General features: G+C 35.1%; 1 protein-coding gene across 31 annotated transcripts in view; it reads right to left on the bottom strand.

The window, feature by feature from the left end:
* The window catches only part of Hdac9 (histone deacetylase 9), an 844,179-nt gene that overhangs the window by 148,205 nt on the left and 682,732 nt on the right, over positions 1-13,242 (bottom strand). For 30 of the 31 annotated variants that reach the window (XM_074065098.1, XM_074065099.1, XM_074065100.1 and 27 more), the window contains 4 exons: positions 9,992-10,047; positions 9,660-9,747; positions 3,908-4,027; positions 3,499-3,596 (listed from right to left, as the gene is read on the bottom strand). In XM_074065098.1, coding sequence (XP_073921199.1) covers positions 3,499-3,596; positions 3,908-4,027; positions 9,660-9,747; positions 9,992-10,047 — 362 coding nt within the window. The remainder of the gene's footprint in view (positions 1-3,498; positions 3,597-3,907; positions 4,028-9,659; positions 9,748-9,991; positions 10,048-13,242) is intronic. The other variant, XR_012445228.1, reaches the window with a different exon arrangement.

Below are 13,242 nucleotides of genomic sequence, written 5' to 3'. Positions count from 1 at the left end.
GTTGCCTATAATTTTAATTTTTCTGTAAAGAAAGAATATAATAGAAATCTCAAGGGTAATTCATATGACAAATCTTGACTGGTAAAATGAGCAGTCATCTTTCATTCCACTATGAATATAGTTACAGAGAATGAGGCTTTCCCTCTAAAGACATATCACAGTCTAGAAACAATTAACAACAAAGAAAATAGCAAATGAACTGTTTGTTTGTTCCCACACATCCATTTTCTGAACTCACACACAGAGACCAGCAACATCCCCATTTAAATACTGGAAACAAGAATTAAGAAGATTAAGACTAGCAACATCCCCATTTAAATACTGGGAAACAAGAATTAAGAAGATTAAATGCATTAATTAGGATTCTGTCACTGTGACAAAATACCTGACAAAATAAATTTAAAAGAAAGAAAGGTTTATTCTGTCTTATTGCTTCAGAGGTTTCAGTCCATGATTGGTTCGGCTTATGGTGAAGCAGAACATCATGGTGAATAGTGAGTGTACAATGGAGGAAGCACACTTTATAGAGGCCAGGAAGCAAAATGAAAGAGAGGAAGGGACTACAGTCATAATATCCCCTTCAGTAGCACACATCCAATTACCTAATTTCTTTTCACTAGGCCCAACCTCCTAAAAGTTTCACCACCTCCCAATAGCATCATACCTGGGGACCAAGCCTTTAACACATGAATCTTTGGGGGAAAATTGTAACAATAGCAATAAACTTGCACAACAATACTATATCAAAAATTATATGGAAGTCTTTCTGGCTAAAGCCAAATTTAACAAAGGCAGACACAGTGATGATGATAGGTGATAAGACAGAGAGACAGATATGTAGAAGTGAGCATACTTTATGAAATGTGATCCACTTTCTTTCCACCAGTCTTACCTTCATGCCTTCGAGACAACAAAGACCATTTTATGACTCCATGCTGTTTACAGTCTATTCTCTCTGCCTAGTATGAATTCCTCTTACTTCAATTCCTTTTTCCCCTTGAATACTCCCTCTCATACTCAAAAGCACAGGTTGAACAACATTTGATGAAAACTTGTTTGAAACTCTTGAGGAAGAGTCAATCATGTGTCTTCTCTGTTTAAGCACATTTATTCTCTAGAAGATATTTTGATCCCTGAGAACAAAGACAGCTCTGAATTCCAAATGCTCATTACAATGCCTGGGATATAATATATGTTCAATGAAAGTTTTTTGAATGAATAACTTATGCTCTTGACTTATCCATAATAAATTAACAAATATTTATAGCATGAATGTTTTTTTTATTTTTTTTGACAATGTAAGGAAACAATTTATGAATCTAGTAGCCTTCCTGACACTATTGATGCTGTTCCATTTTTAGAATCTTTTTCTAGAACTTAACTGCTAGATCTATATCCATATTCACCAATGAGTTCACCATCCATCCATGCCCAATTGCATTCCCTTGGCCTACCTGAAAATAATTAACCCTAGGCACCCGCTCACAAAGATGCCAGTTTTCACATGAGAATTGGCATGTACATATAGCATGAATGTTGAATAAAAGACATATCATTTTAAGTTAATAGGACTATTATAATTCAAATAAATATAAATATTATATGCCACAATTAAAATATTCTATAGCCTTGCTAATGCCATTTCTCTAATTAAATGAAACAAATGGTGATAGCACTGGGAAGATTATAATAGTCTGCTAATATAAGTTGCCCATATTCCATTCCTCTTTAGAAAGCACCATTCCTGAGAACATGCAGCCACTTTCAGGAGTACCAGACTCACTTGCCATTTCAAGTGAAAACAATAACATGCACTTAATACCTGTTTTCACATCATTCAATGACAATAGAGTCAAAGGGGTTATTTAGAAAACCAAACTCATCTACTCTTGACTTTCTGATGCGAGAACAAAAGTCATGAAATACACACTGTCCTTCACTACTGTGCAGGTAGGATTCATCTCTATGTAAAGCAATAATATCACAAATAATAATAATATCATCACTAATAAAAATGTAAGAATTCCACATTATAGATCAATGGTTATGATAATATGCTATAGGGAGTTTGAGAACTTAATGTATAGTATAAAACTTACCTGGTTGACTTAGGAAGCAGATAATAAATTCATATGCATTATAGTATTAAGTTCTAATATCCTAGAGTTCCATTAAGCTATTAATAATTTTTTAGGGTATTTTAAATTTTTACTGCTAATTTAAGCAAAATGTCATACATAACCCACATTTACAGTAAATAAATTTATTTAAGTTTTTTTCTCTAAGTATTGTAGATATCTCAGTTTATATTTTTCCTACAAAATGTACACTGGAAATGTAGTTAGAATTTTCCTTTGTTTCTCAAATACTAAGTCAAATAAATTTACTTAAAGTGTATTTTTAAGTGTGTGTTTCTATCATTTTTCCTGAACTTCTTTTCTAAATGAGAAATGACCTTCAAATGAAAAAAAAAAATGAAGCATACATGACACATAGGACAGCAGAAATTCACCAAAATTGCATTTACTGAGAAAATTTCCCATTATTTCCCTAAGTTAAAAATATATTATCAAGAGAATTTTCTTCTTGGGAATTCATAAGTGGTAAATTTCATAACTATGAATACCTCTCAAGTTTCTTTTCATGCAGTTGTTTGGTCTTGATTTCAATTACATAAAACATTCAGGAAATTATACGATACTGATAGGTTAAAATCTCTTCTTCAAATCTTGCAAGTGAAGCATATATTGACACAATCTGATATTTCTCCTTAAAAGAGAACTTTCCAAAGATTAATTTTTTGAATTACAGAGAAAGAAATGATGTCCTTTTCTGAATTCCATTTCCAAGAAAAAAAGAACAAAGCTTTTAATTTCTTGTGTTTCTTGTTTAAATTAATTTTTAGAGTTCTTTGCTTAGGAAAAAGAGTAGCAGAATGTAACATGGATATATTTCATGTGCTCTTAGTGAAGTTGAAAGCAACCGATTAATTGGTTAATGTTTTAATATACAAAATCATCCAGTGTATCTAATCAAGTGAGATAGCCAAGGCCAATGTTCCTGGAGTGAGCTAGCTCCTCAGATCTAAGACTGCTAGCAAGTGCTATGCAAGAAAGGGATTCTGTGGTCCCATGAAGTTTGGGGAATGCCTGTTTAGCAAAGTGAAATAGGTAGTGAAGGACTTTTAAGAGCATTTAATATGCTAATATCCATTGTAAATCACATCATATATTATAATAGGCACACATTATTTTCCACACAGAACTATGTAATAATAAAGTCTTTATTTTCCCTTTTTTTAGGGGGAGAAAAGGGAGCATGTCTGGGTCACTGGTCAATATACTTTTAAAAATACAACTATATCTTGATATACCTTTTTTTACACATATTCCAACATGACTTTATAACAATAGTTTACCTTTCTCTTTCACATTTGGTGGTGTTTTAACAGATGTCTGTTTTGTAATTTGCCATTTTGAGAGAGAAAGGGGTACCAACCTGAATGCTTCAAGGTACTCAACATCTCCCATGGGGGGATCAAGGCCACCTGTCCAGGCAATATTTATATTATATCCTTCTCCAAGGCCTGTTCCAACCTGAGAAGAGAAAAACACACCACAGTGGTACAGAAGAGGGCAAAGGGAAGAAAGCAAGAAGACAGGAAAACAAACACAAGGGAGCTCTTGAAATAAACATCAAACAATGCACCAAATCAGCCCAGCCTTTCTTGTAACTGGTGCTCTGGGTTATGCACTTGTTCTGCACTGGTTCTTGGTCCTGTGGGACAGGTCAGTAATCTCGTGTAATTTAAAACACCAGCAAAGGACAAGAAAATTAGGGGTAATCATGAGATGCAATTACTTGAAAGATACAAATAAAAGTGGGGCTCTAAAGAAATAAACCGAACCTCATTTGGGGCTCCACTGCCGGGGAAAAAGTTGCCTTCATCATAGCGATGAAGTGAAATGTACAGGATGCTGGGGTCAGCATAAAAGGCCTGCTGTGTACCGTTTCCATGGTGAACATCCTACAGGGAAAAGAAAACAGATGACAAATACAGTCATGTCTAACTCTGTGTGGAGACAACCTTTCTGATTTTTAGTTCCCTGTCTTGCTACCCCACCCTCCGTCTCATTTTCTGTCTTCTCACTCTGTCCCTCTTTCTCTTTTCCCCTTCAGCCTGCTTCCACGCCACCCCCTTTACTTCCTGAACTTTCAGGCAAATTACCCTTTAATGCACTCATTTTTTAAACTGGCTTCTAAAAATCAGGAAACCACAGCGAGCATGCCCTGGAGACTCCAGATGAGCAGTCATTGAGAAAGCCCAGTCCTTTGGTACAATTAGATATTTATACACCGGCCCTTTGTACTCTTTGCTTTAGTGATGGAATCTCGCATCCTGTTTTATGGAGGAATTTTATGACTTATTAACTGCCAACAGTTCATAACCCTTCAGGCTTAATTAACTAGCCTCATTGGCCTCTGAAAAAAGACTAATGTTTAAACTACAAACTAGTATTTTGCAGAAGGATCTATGGCTTACAGAGAGTTTTCGCAATTCTTAACAGAACACTAAACATACGTGTGTGCATTGATTTGCCAAGTCCCACCATTAAGGTCAAAGGCTTTGCAACCAGCTGAATAAATTAGCCTTCTTGAAGAATTCAGTTCAGTTAGTAATCCCTCAGCGGTTAACGTCACTTCAAAAGAGATGCCAGATGCAAAAAGGACTTCATATTTCATTTTGGTAAAATCGTGATAGCAAAAGTCGACGACACAGGAACATGAGCTCATTAACTCTTAAATCATTTATGCCAAAGCAGGAAGATGGCATGGGACTTTATACAAACTTGTCCAATCTGCCTAATTTAATATTATGCCATGGCTTTCTTCCCAGAATCCTTCCTGATCTTTTTTTCTTTTCCCAAACTACTCTCCATCCCATCCAAAAAGAAAAACCAACCAACCAAACAAACAAACAAAAACCCTGTGTCATTAAAATGAGTGAAAAATTATTAGGACATTTTTATATGATTATGATTTAAAACAACACTTATCCTTCTATTCATTTATAAATGGACATATGTCAGAATTGATACAACATATGGGAAAAATAAGATGAATAACATTTTTAAGTTTCTTCAAACACTTTAATTGAAGGACTTTAATAATATGTTAATATCTTCGAAATAAAAATAAAATGGATCACTCTTTATAGTTAATAATACATATACTTGTATTCAGCAGAATATAATTGCTACATTATTAACATATATGGTATATAGTTTCTGGTTCTATTATAAAAAGTTTTGGTAATTTTTAACTACATAATTATACTGTATTTTATATAACTAAGAATCACATGTTTTCCCAAGGATTCCTACAATTTTTAAGTTAGGCACTATATTAAATATCTTGCATAAATTATTTAACAGTTACCTGGGCTATGTACTATTATTCATAAATTAAAAGATAAGAAAACTGAGAATCAGAGTTCAAGTAACACAATAAGACTACATAGAGTTAGTTGTTAGAGTGGGTCTTCAATCCATTTCTTACTCCAAATGACAAACCTATTACACTGTTAAATTTGCATTCATCATCTCTTTGATTCTCTTAGCAAATTCGTGAAATGATGTTATTGTGCACTATTTCTCCTTATTGAGGTTTATATAACTCGTGTTTATAATCTCTTGTGTAGAATGTAGCCCAAAACTGCACTAGATACAACCACAACCTCTTTTTGGTAGGATCTGAAAACCTGCATTGAACTTGCCACCCATCGTGTAGACATGCAATAATCTTCCCCTTTTGTACAGCACACATACCCAAAAGTAACTACAGAATCATAATTCTTAGGCAGATATGAATCATCTCAGAAACTTGTTCCAGCTAAAGACATACACATCAGAAAAAAATACAACTTACTGAAAATATATTAATTCCTGGATTTCTGAATATTCAAAGGAAAGGAAGGAAGAGATAGAAAAATTATTTTCCTTTATGTGAACAAAAATGAAACAATTTAAGCAACACTGTCTTTTGTGTTTGCTACTGATATCTAGAGGATGGACAAAAAAAAACAGCACTAAAGTGATATTTCCATTTCTCTTACACAATAGCAATAGCCAAGGTTGTAAGACAAATTTTGTTCTGGGCATAAATATATCCACAATTGGCAAAGCAGAAATATGTTGTCTTCATTACCCATGTTTCCCTAGGGACATTGGAAAGGTTTATTTTAAAAAGTCAAATAAAAGCCAATAATTTGTCTCAGATATAAAATCATTTGTTCATGAAAAAATATGTGGATAGTTATTATAGTTTATACATTTCTAAATAAGAAATAAAGTGTTGTCCATGTCATAGTGAAATTTCAGCAGACATTATTAATTAAAATACACAAATCCATTCTAACACACGTGCAATCCTTAATTCTGTATTCATATTCACCATGTCTTTAGAGTAAAAGTTAAATTGAAGTATGTCTTATGGTTTTGGCAACAACTTATCACTATAGTATAGCTTTGAAAACAGATTTTTTTTCAGTTTCCCTTGCTGCAAAATATTCATACAAACTACTGACTATTCAGGAATGATCTAAGGCTTCTTCTGCTTAGCAACAAATATATACTAGACAAAGACAACAAAATTACTGGTGCTTGTGAAAAATTATGGAAATGAACTGAATCTTTAAAATCCCCCAAATAGACTTGATCTAAAATATACTGGAAAATGCAAAATATCCTTTCAACATTTTACTGGTAAAAAAAATACTGTGAAAGTTAATTCTGCACAAATATTTAAAACCAATACATTTTCATTTTCATTTACGATAAGTGGAATAAATCACGTATTCTACCAGCTACTTTTTATTATTTATGATTATAAGGACTTGTGACAAAGTCCAAAATGTGTTTGATCAACAGTGCAATTTCCTCCAATTTAAGGATATTCAAAGTAACCTTTCTTTTTAAAAAGAACACATAAAAAGTATTGTTTTCTAACTAAAAGTCACATTGCTCAAAAGCTACATGAGTAATGAAGGCAAATCTACTTCTAGGACAGAGTAATGTCCTGAACACAATTGATTGCCTGTTCTTTTCAAGTTGAAAAGCAAGTACACCTGCTCTGTCTCCACACAAATGTGAATGTGTTTGTAGTCTTCTGATGAAAGAGAAATGGAATAAATGAGTCCCACAAATCAACTAGAATCGTACCTACCTAAAATGTCAACAACTATGAATTAGGCTATGATGCAAAATAGGAGATAAGTTAGTACTCTGGCTTTGTATTTACTAGGTATAGAAAAGTGCTCAGACTAGCTGTTGGACATGAACCAACTCCAACTTCTACTGGCCCTACAATTTTTGGATGTAGTTCACATCTACCAGCTACTGTGTAATGGCTTTGGATGTGCAGGGATGAAAGTCTTTTCCCAATGAAGAACCTTCGCCACTTCTCCATTGCTAACTAGCAGAATAGACCTGTCAGCCAGGGAGAACGGATGTCTCAGCACCATGTGGCACTTTAAAACTTCCTTCTCAGCAGCTGGAAGAAACAGGAATCTCCTCAAAGTAACCCTGCAGCTGCAGCATTTGGAAGACTTGAAAGTAAGAATATGTGAGCTGGTGGTGATCTCAGAGGCAACCCTTTGGACAGAACTTCATACATTCAGAGAATTTGAAGGAAAAACTTCTCATCTGCTAGAGCCTGTAGGGAAATCAGTATCCTTTGTGATTGGAAAATGGAGCAAATTCCTAATCAAAGGCCAGTAAGCTCACAGGAAACTCCTTGGAGCTACCAAGTAAATTATTTTATAAATTGTATCAGATTTTCTCCTTAATATTCCTTAATTAATATTCCTGTATTAATGTACAAAAAAGAACTGTACAAAGATTTCATCTATCATAAGCTAAGCATTTTAGATTTCCAGTCTATTCTACAATTCATTACTTATGAGATTGGCATCACTAATATACTTTCAAAGGACACTCTTAGTAGTTATTATCTTCAAAGAATCCTAAAATGATAGCAGAGGAGATTTTTCAGGAAGTAAATACTAAAAGACTGTTAAGAATAAGATGAACAGTTGACTAATCACCTTCCTAGGGAATTTTGACAAATTTAGAATGCTTAGAAACTTTTATCACATAACTTTGATATTCATCTACTATCTTTTCTTCAATTTTTCAGTTATCTTTCTAGCATAGAACTTACAGAAGTATGAGCATACTGATGATTAAATGTATGATCATGTAACTCATGCAAAACAAATTATTAGTTATTTAAAATATCTTTTCAAGTGCATATGGGGAAATAGGCAACTGATGCCTTCATCTATGCAAAATGTTAACACCTTGCTCCTGTAGTATATCTAGACATTCAACACGTTCTTTTTTTTTTAATGGTGAACTATGACTTACATTAAAACTTAAGCCTGTTTGCAAAATATGTGAAAAGTTGGGACTGAATATTTTTCACACGAAAGTGTTTGCAGGAAGGCTACAATACAGTGTGTGAAAAACATCCATTCCAACTGAGCACTAGAAGTGGTTATCAGTCTTCCATTCCTTTTATCTTCAGTTGAACTTAGCTAAGTATTTCTTCACATGGCTTTGTTTGTGCTCTCTCAACCCTTTGGTGTGCCTGCTTAACTAAATCGGAGGGCTGGAGGGTGAGGCCATGACTTCCAACAAGATTTAATTATGACTACAGATATGAACGAGATTTAGACTATTAAGCCTTGCACTTCCAAAAAAAAAAAAAAAAAAAAACCTTTAACATACTTTGCCTTTAAATCTTTTATCACCTGCAAAAATTAATTAAGTACAGATGTACAGGTTCAGTTTGGATGCCAGGGTTCATTTCCTGTCTATGCTTTGTCAGACAACCTATTACACCTCTTCGTGAACTGGAGGCAAACCTAAAACGGGGCTCATAAATCACCATTCAGCTCTCTTTCACCCTTTCCTGGGCTGGTCCTTTTGGTATGGGGCAGATCTTTAGCTCATTATTCATGAATATTCTTTAGACAACCTGCCAAGTGTCATCTGCATTTAAACCATTTGTTAAACAAATTATAACTATTGTGTAAGAATGTATCATGTTAAAATGCAAGACTAATCCAATGCCTGTGACTTTTAATCACTCAAGGTTTCTGCAGGGAGTCATCCTAACCTGGCATCTGAGATCTGAGATCTTTTGCGAAAGAATGACATGCTGACTTGTTTTAATAATACCACTGTTGCACAACAAGCAACATGATTGCAAACCAGGGGAAGTAGCCAATTGGTTACCAAAGAAACAGCATTCTTTCCAGCACATCTGACTATTTAAAGTCAATATTCTGTGGGGAAAAGTAAATTCAGGTTCTGTTGGGTTATTTTAACTGTGGAAGTATCAATTCATTTAAGGATCATAAAAGTTGCCCTGATCTGCACCTTCTTCTCATTAAATTGCAGTTAACACCATGAAAGTGAAACGTGAATGTTTATGGTTTCAGAACTGCAATCCTGAAATTAATGAGTTTCCACATTCAAAGGAACACACCCTCCAGTTTGCAAATGCTAAAAGCAAGACAACCTAACAGAGAAGTACAAATCTACTCCCTTTTATCTAGAGTCACTAAAAATGCAGTTCTGGCCAGGAATACATACCAGATCTACAATCAATATCTTGCTTATATTTAGTTGGTCTCTCAAGTATTTGGCGGTAATTGCAACTGAATTAAAAAAGCAGAACCCCCTGCGGAATAGAGAAGAACAGAGAAATAAGAAAGCAAATCATCCAGGAAAACCATTATAAATAATGTTCAGAGCATTTTTTAAAATGCTATATGATCTCTGAAGCCATAAATCTGCTTCTGGGAGTACCTCGCAAGATTTTTCAGTCCATCTGCTAACAATTAGAGGCTTCAGAAACATGCACAGGGCAGGTGACCGCCAGGAACCATGGCTTTTGGAGATGGGCAACAGTCCCTTGTACTTACATGGCTGCAGATTCTTCGGCATGATGACCAGGGGGCCTCACAACAGCAAACCCATTCTGTAAGAAGAAGAAGACAGGTTTTCAAAGGTCAAGTGTGAGAAGATTGCTTGGAATCCCATGCCCTACAGAGCATCACATACACACAAAAAAGACTGACATCTCTTAGACATCCACTTCCAAGCTTGTCTTCTTGCCCTCATTACCATGTCATAGGATGGACAGAAAAAAATATATGTGATCACATATTCTCAGATCATGTCTCAAGAAGAGGAGAAGGCTCCCACAGAGCAGAAGAAGAACTGGGATGTAGGAGTTCTAGCTAGCTGCCAAACATGCATGTCAGCTGTTATTTTAATGTAATTCATTTTCAAGAACAACTTCTTATTTTATGATATCAACATCCTACAGAGAAAAAGAAATTCACTTTGGTGTGCAGGTATGGGTCAAAGTTCAGAAAGACCAGGGAAGATCCAAAGTGAAAAAGTTTTAGCCAAATCCCCTCAATGGTTATTTCCACTACAATATCAGCAAGATGATAAATTTGCACTCAGACACTCAAAAGAAACAAAAGAAATCCAGAAAGGTGAAAAGGAGAACAATGGAAAGCCCATATATCTTCCAGTCTATAAATTTAGCTTGGATGACTGCCAAGACTTGCAACTTTATTGGATTCCCTAAGTCAATTTCTAGCACAAGTTCTGGAATTTTATAAAGAATTCCAGGGCTGAGCAGCAATGGGATCTATCCATGATCAAGGAATGCCTTAACCTTCAGATTAGTTGGAAGGCATCACGGAAAGCTGAGGTAACTCCAGCATGAAGGCAGGGAAAACCATAAATCCTTGCAAAGCATGCAAGCTCAGAAAAGTTGGGTTGTTAGATGTGAAAAATCATCATTTATCACATGGTTCACACTGCCTTTCACTTAACTATGATTCAAGTAACATGCTCCAAAGAGAATGTTGCTTTAATACACAATCCTAAACTTTTGAAATAATTTTAATATACCCCAAGGATTTCTTTCCCTAAATATTTAACTGCAAGCATAAAGGTATCTAGAAAAATCATCTATGTATTTGATGTTTGCATTTTTATTATGGTAATTAACACACAGGATTAATTTGCTATAAATTTTGGTGAATGTAAATACTGGTCATTTGCTATGGTTTAAATGTGCCCCCCCACCCCCAATTCATGCATTGGAAACCTAATCTCAATGTAACTGTATAAGAGGTTGGATCTTTAAGAGGCAATTCAATATTAAGGTTCTGTCCTCATGAATAGACTAATGCTATAATGACAGGAGTGGGTTAGTTATGGAGAGAGTGGCTTCTTGATGAAAAGGATGAATTCAACCAGATTTTCCTCTATCTTGCATGAACTCACTTGTCTTTTAACCATGTTATGACTGAGAATGAAAACTCTCATTAGACAGTAGCACCATGCTCTTGGACTGCCCAGCCTCTACAATGAGACCAATCTGCGGTATATTATTACAGCAACAGAAAATGGACTAAGACTAAGACAGAAGTCAAGTAACATAATACCAAATAGGAATATAGGGATGGTGATAAATATATTCCTTGTTCTTGTAAGCCAGACTCAGATAGATAAATTTATCATTTTTTGTCATTGGCAAAATCTAGATTTAAAAAAAAAAACATGAAAGTAAAATTGACACTATTTGAGAAGAGGAAAAGGGACCAGGGGAGATAAGAAAGGGAAATGGGAGCTGAATATGATCAAAATACATTGTATACGTATATGAAAATGTCATAATGAAACCCATTATTTTGTATAATAAAAATAATTTTTTAAAAATCTCATTGCTCAGTTTTCTGACGGCTTGTCATCAATAAATTTGTTTTTTTTAATAGTCATGCTCTTAGACCTTGTTATTACCAATAGTAACATCACCTTCCTAATTTTATTGTCAAGCATCCTAATTACCCCTGTATCTTACATTCCCAGTTAAAGCCTCATCTATGCTGGGACCTCGGATGACCTTATTTAATTTTTTATCTCCATCATTCATCCCACCACCATGTTCTATTCCCTCCTTATCTAGATTAGATTTTAGGTTTGTCATTACAGTAATATCCTTGCATATACTCTGTTTCATTGTCCCTTTCTCCCATCAATATACTTCCTTGGTATATTAGGCCACTCAGGCTGCCATAACAAAATACCACAAGCTGGGGAACTCAAATAATAAGAATTTATGTCTCATAGTTCTGGAGTTTGGAAGTTCCTGATCAAGGACTGGTACCCTGGTATCAAGGGTTTGGTATCTGATGAGGGCTCTTCTGGTTTGAAGACTACTGTGCTTTCATAGCCTTTCCTCTGAACACTCAGAGAGAGAGAGCTTTGGTGTCTCTTTTACTTCAGATAAGGGCACCAGCCCTACAGGGTTAAAGCCCTTGTGACCTCATATAACCTTTATCACTTCTTTATAGGTCTTATATTTAAATACAGTCACATTGTGAGGTAAAATTTCAATACGTGAGCTCTGGGGAGGCACAAACATGCTTTCAGTCACGTTTTCCCTTTCTCCCTCCAACACACTCCTCTTGTAAAATTATAATTATGATAAGGCACAACTCACATCTGTTCTAATCCTGCACCTAAGTATATGTAAAAGTCACATGGCCACTCTTCCATCAAACTTGCAATCACAAACCCCAAGTGGAGAATTCATGATGCCCAGCAATTACACTGGACTACTGAATTACCTGTCCAAGTCTTTCAAATAAGTATTTCTACCTTCTTTTTCCTCAAATTTTGAAAAACCTCTGATCACTGCTCAAGTTGGCTGATAAGTTGCTTTGTATTTCACTTAGAATATAGAAACAATTAGAATAAAATGAACACATCTTCCACCACGAAATCTACCCACCCACCTTCATTAGTCCCTAATCCTAGCTAAGAGCAATTAATTGGCCTAATCAACCTGTGCATTTTATCTCATCCTTTTCCCACCTATTCAAGCTCATCTCACCCACAGCTGTCCATCTTTGCTCTGGGTTTATCATTTTTTTCTTCTATTGGATTATTGCCATCAGAGTAAAAAGCTGTAGTTAAGTCTCTCCTCTTAATAAAATGTATTGAAACATAGTGACCATAGTGATGCTATGCAGAAGTGAGACCTTTAAGAGGGAGTTAGTCATGAGAGCTCCTTCCTTTGTGAATGGGATTAAGGCCTTTTAAAAAAGGCTTCATGCACTATTTTTCTGGTTTGCTCTCTGCTTTCTAC

The sequence above is a fragment of the Castor canadensis genome, chromosome 2 (genome assembly GCF_047511655.1).
Source record: "Castor canadensis chromosome 2, mCasCan1.hap1v2, whole genome shotgun sequence".
Lineage (NCBI taxonomy): Eukaryota > Metazoa > Chordata > Mammalia > Rodentia > Castoridae > Castor > Castor canadensis.
This window is presented reverse-complemented; position numbering and strand designations above follow the sequence as displayed.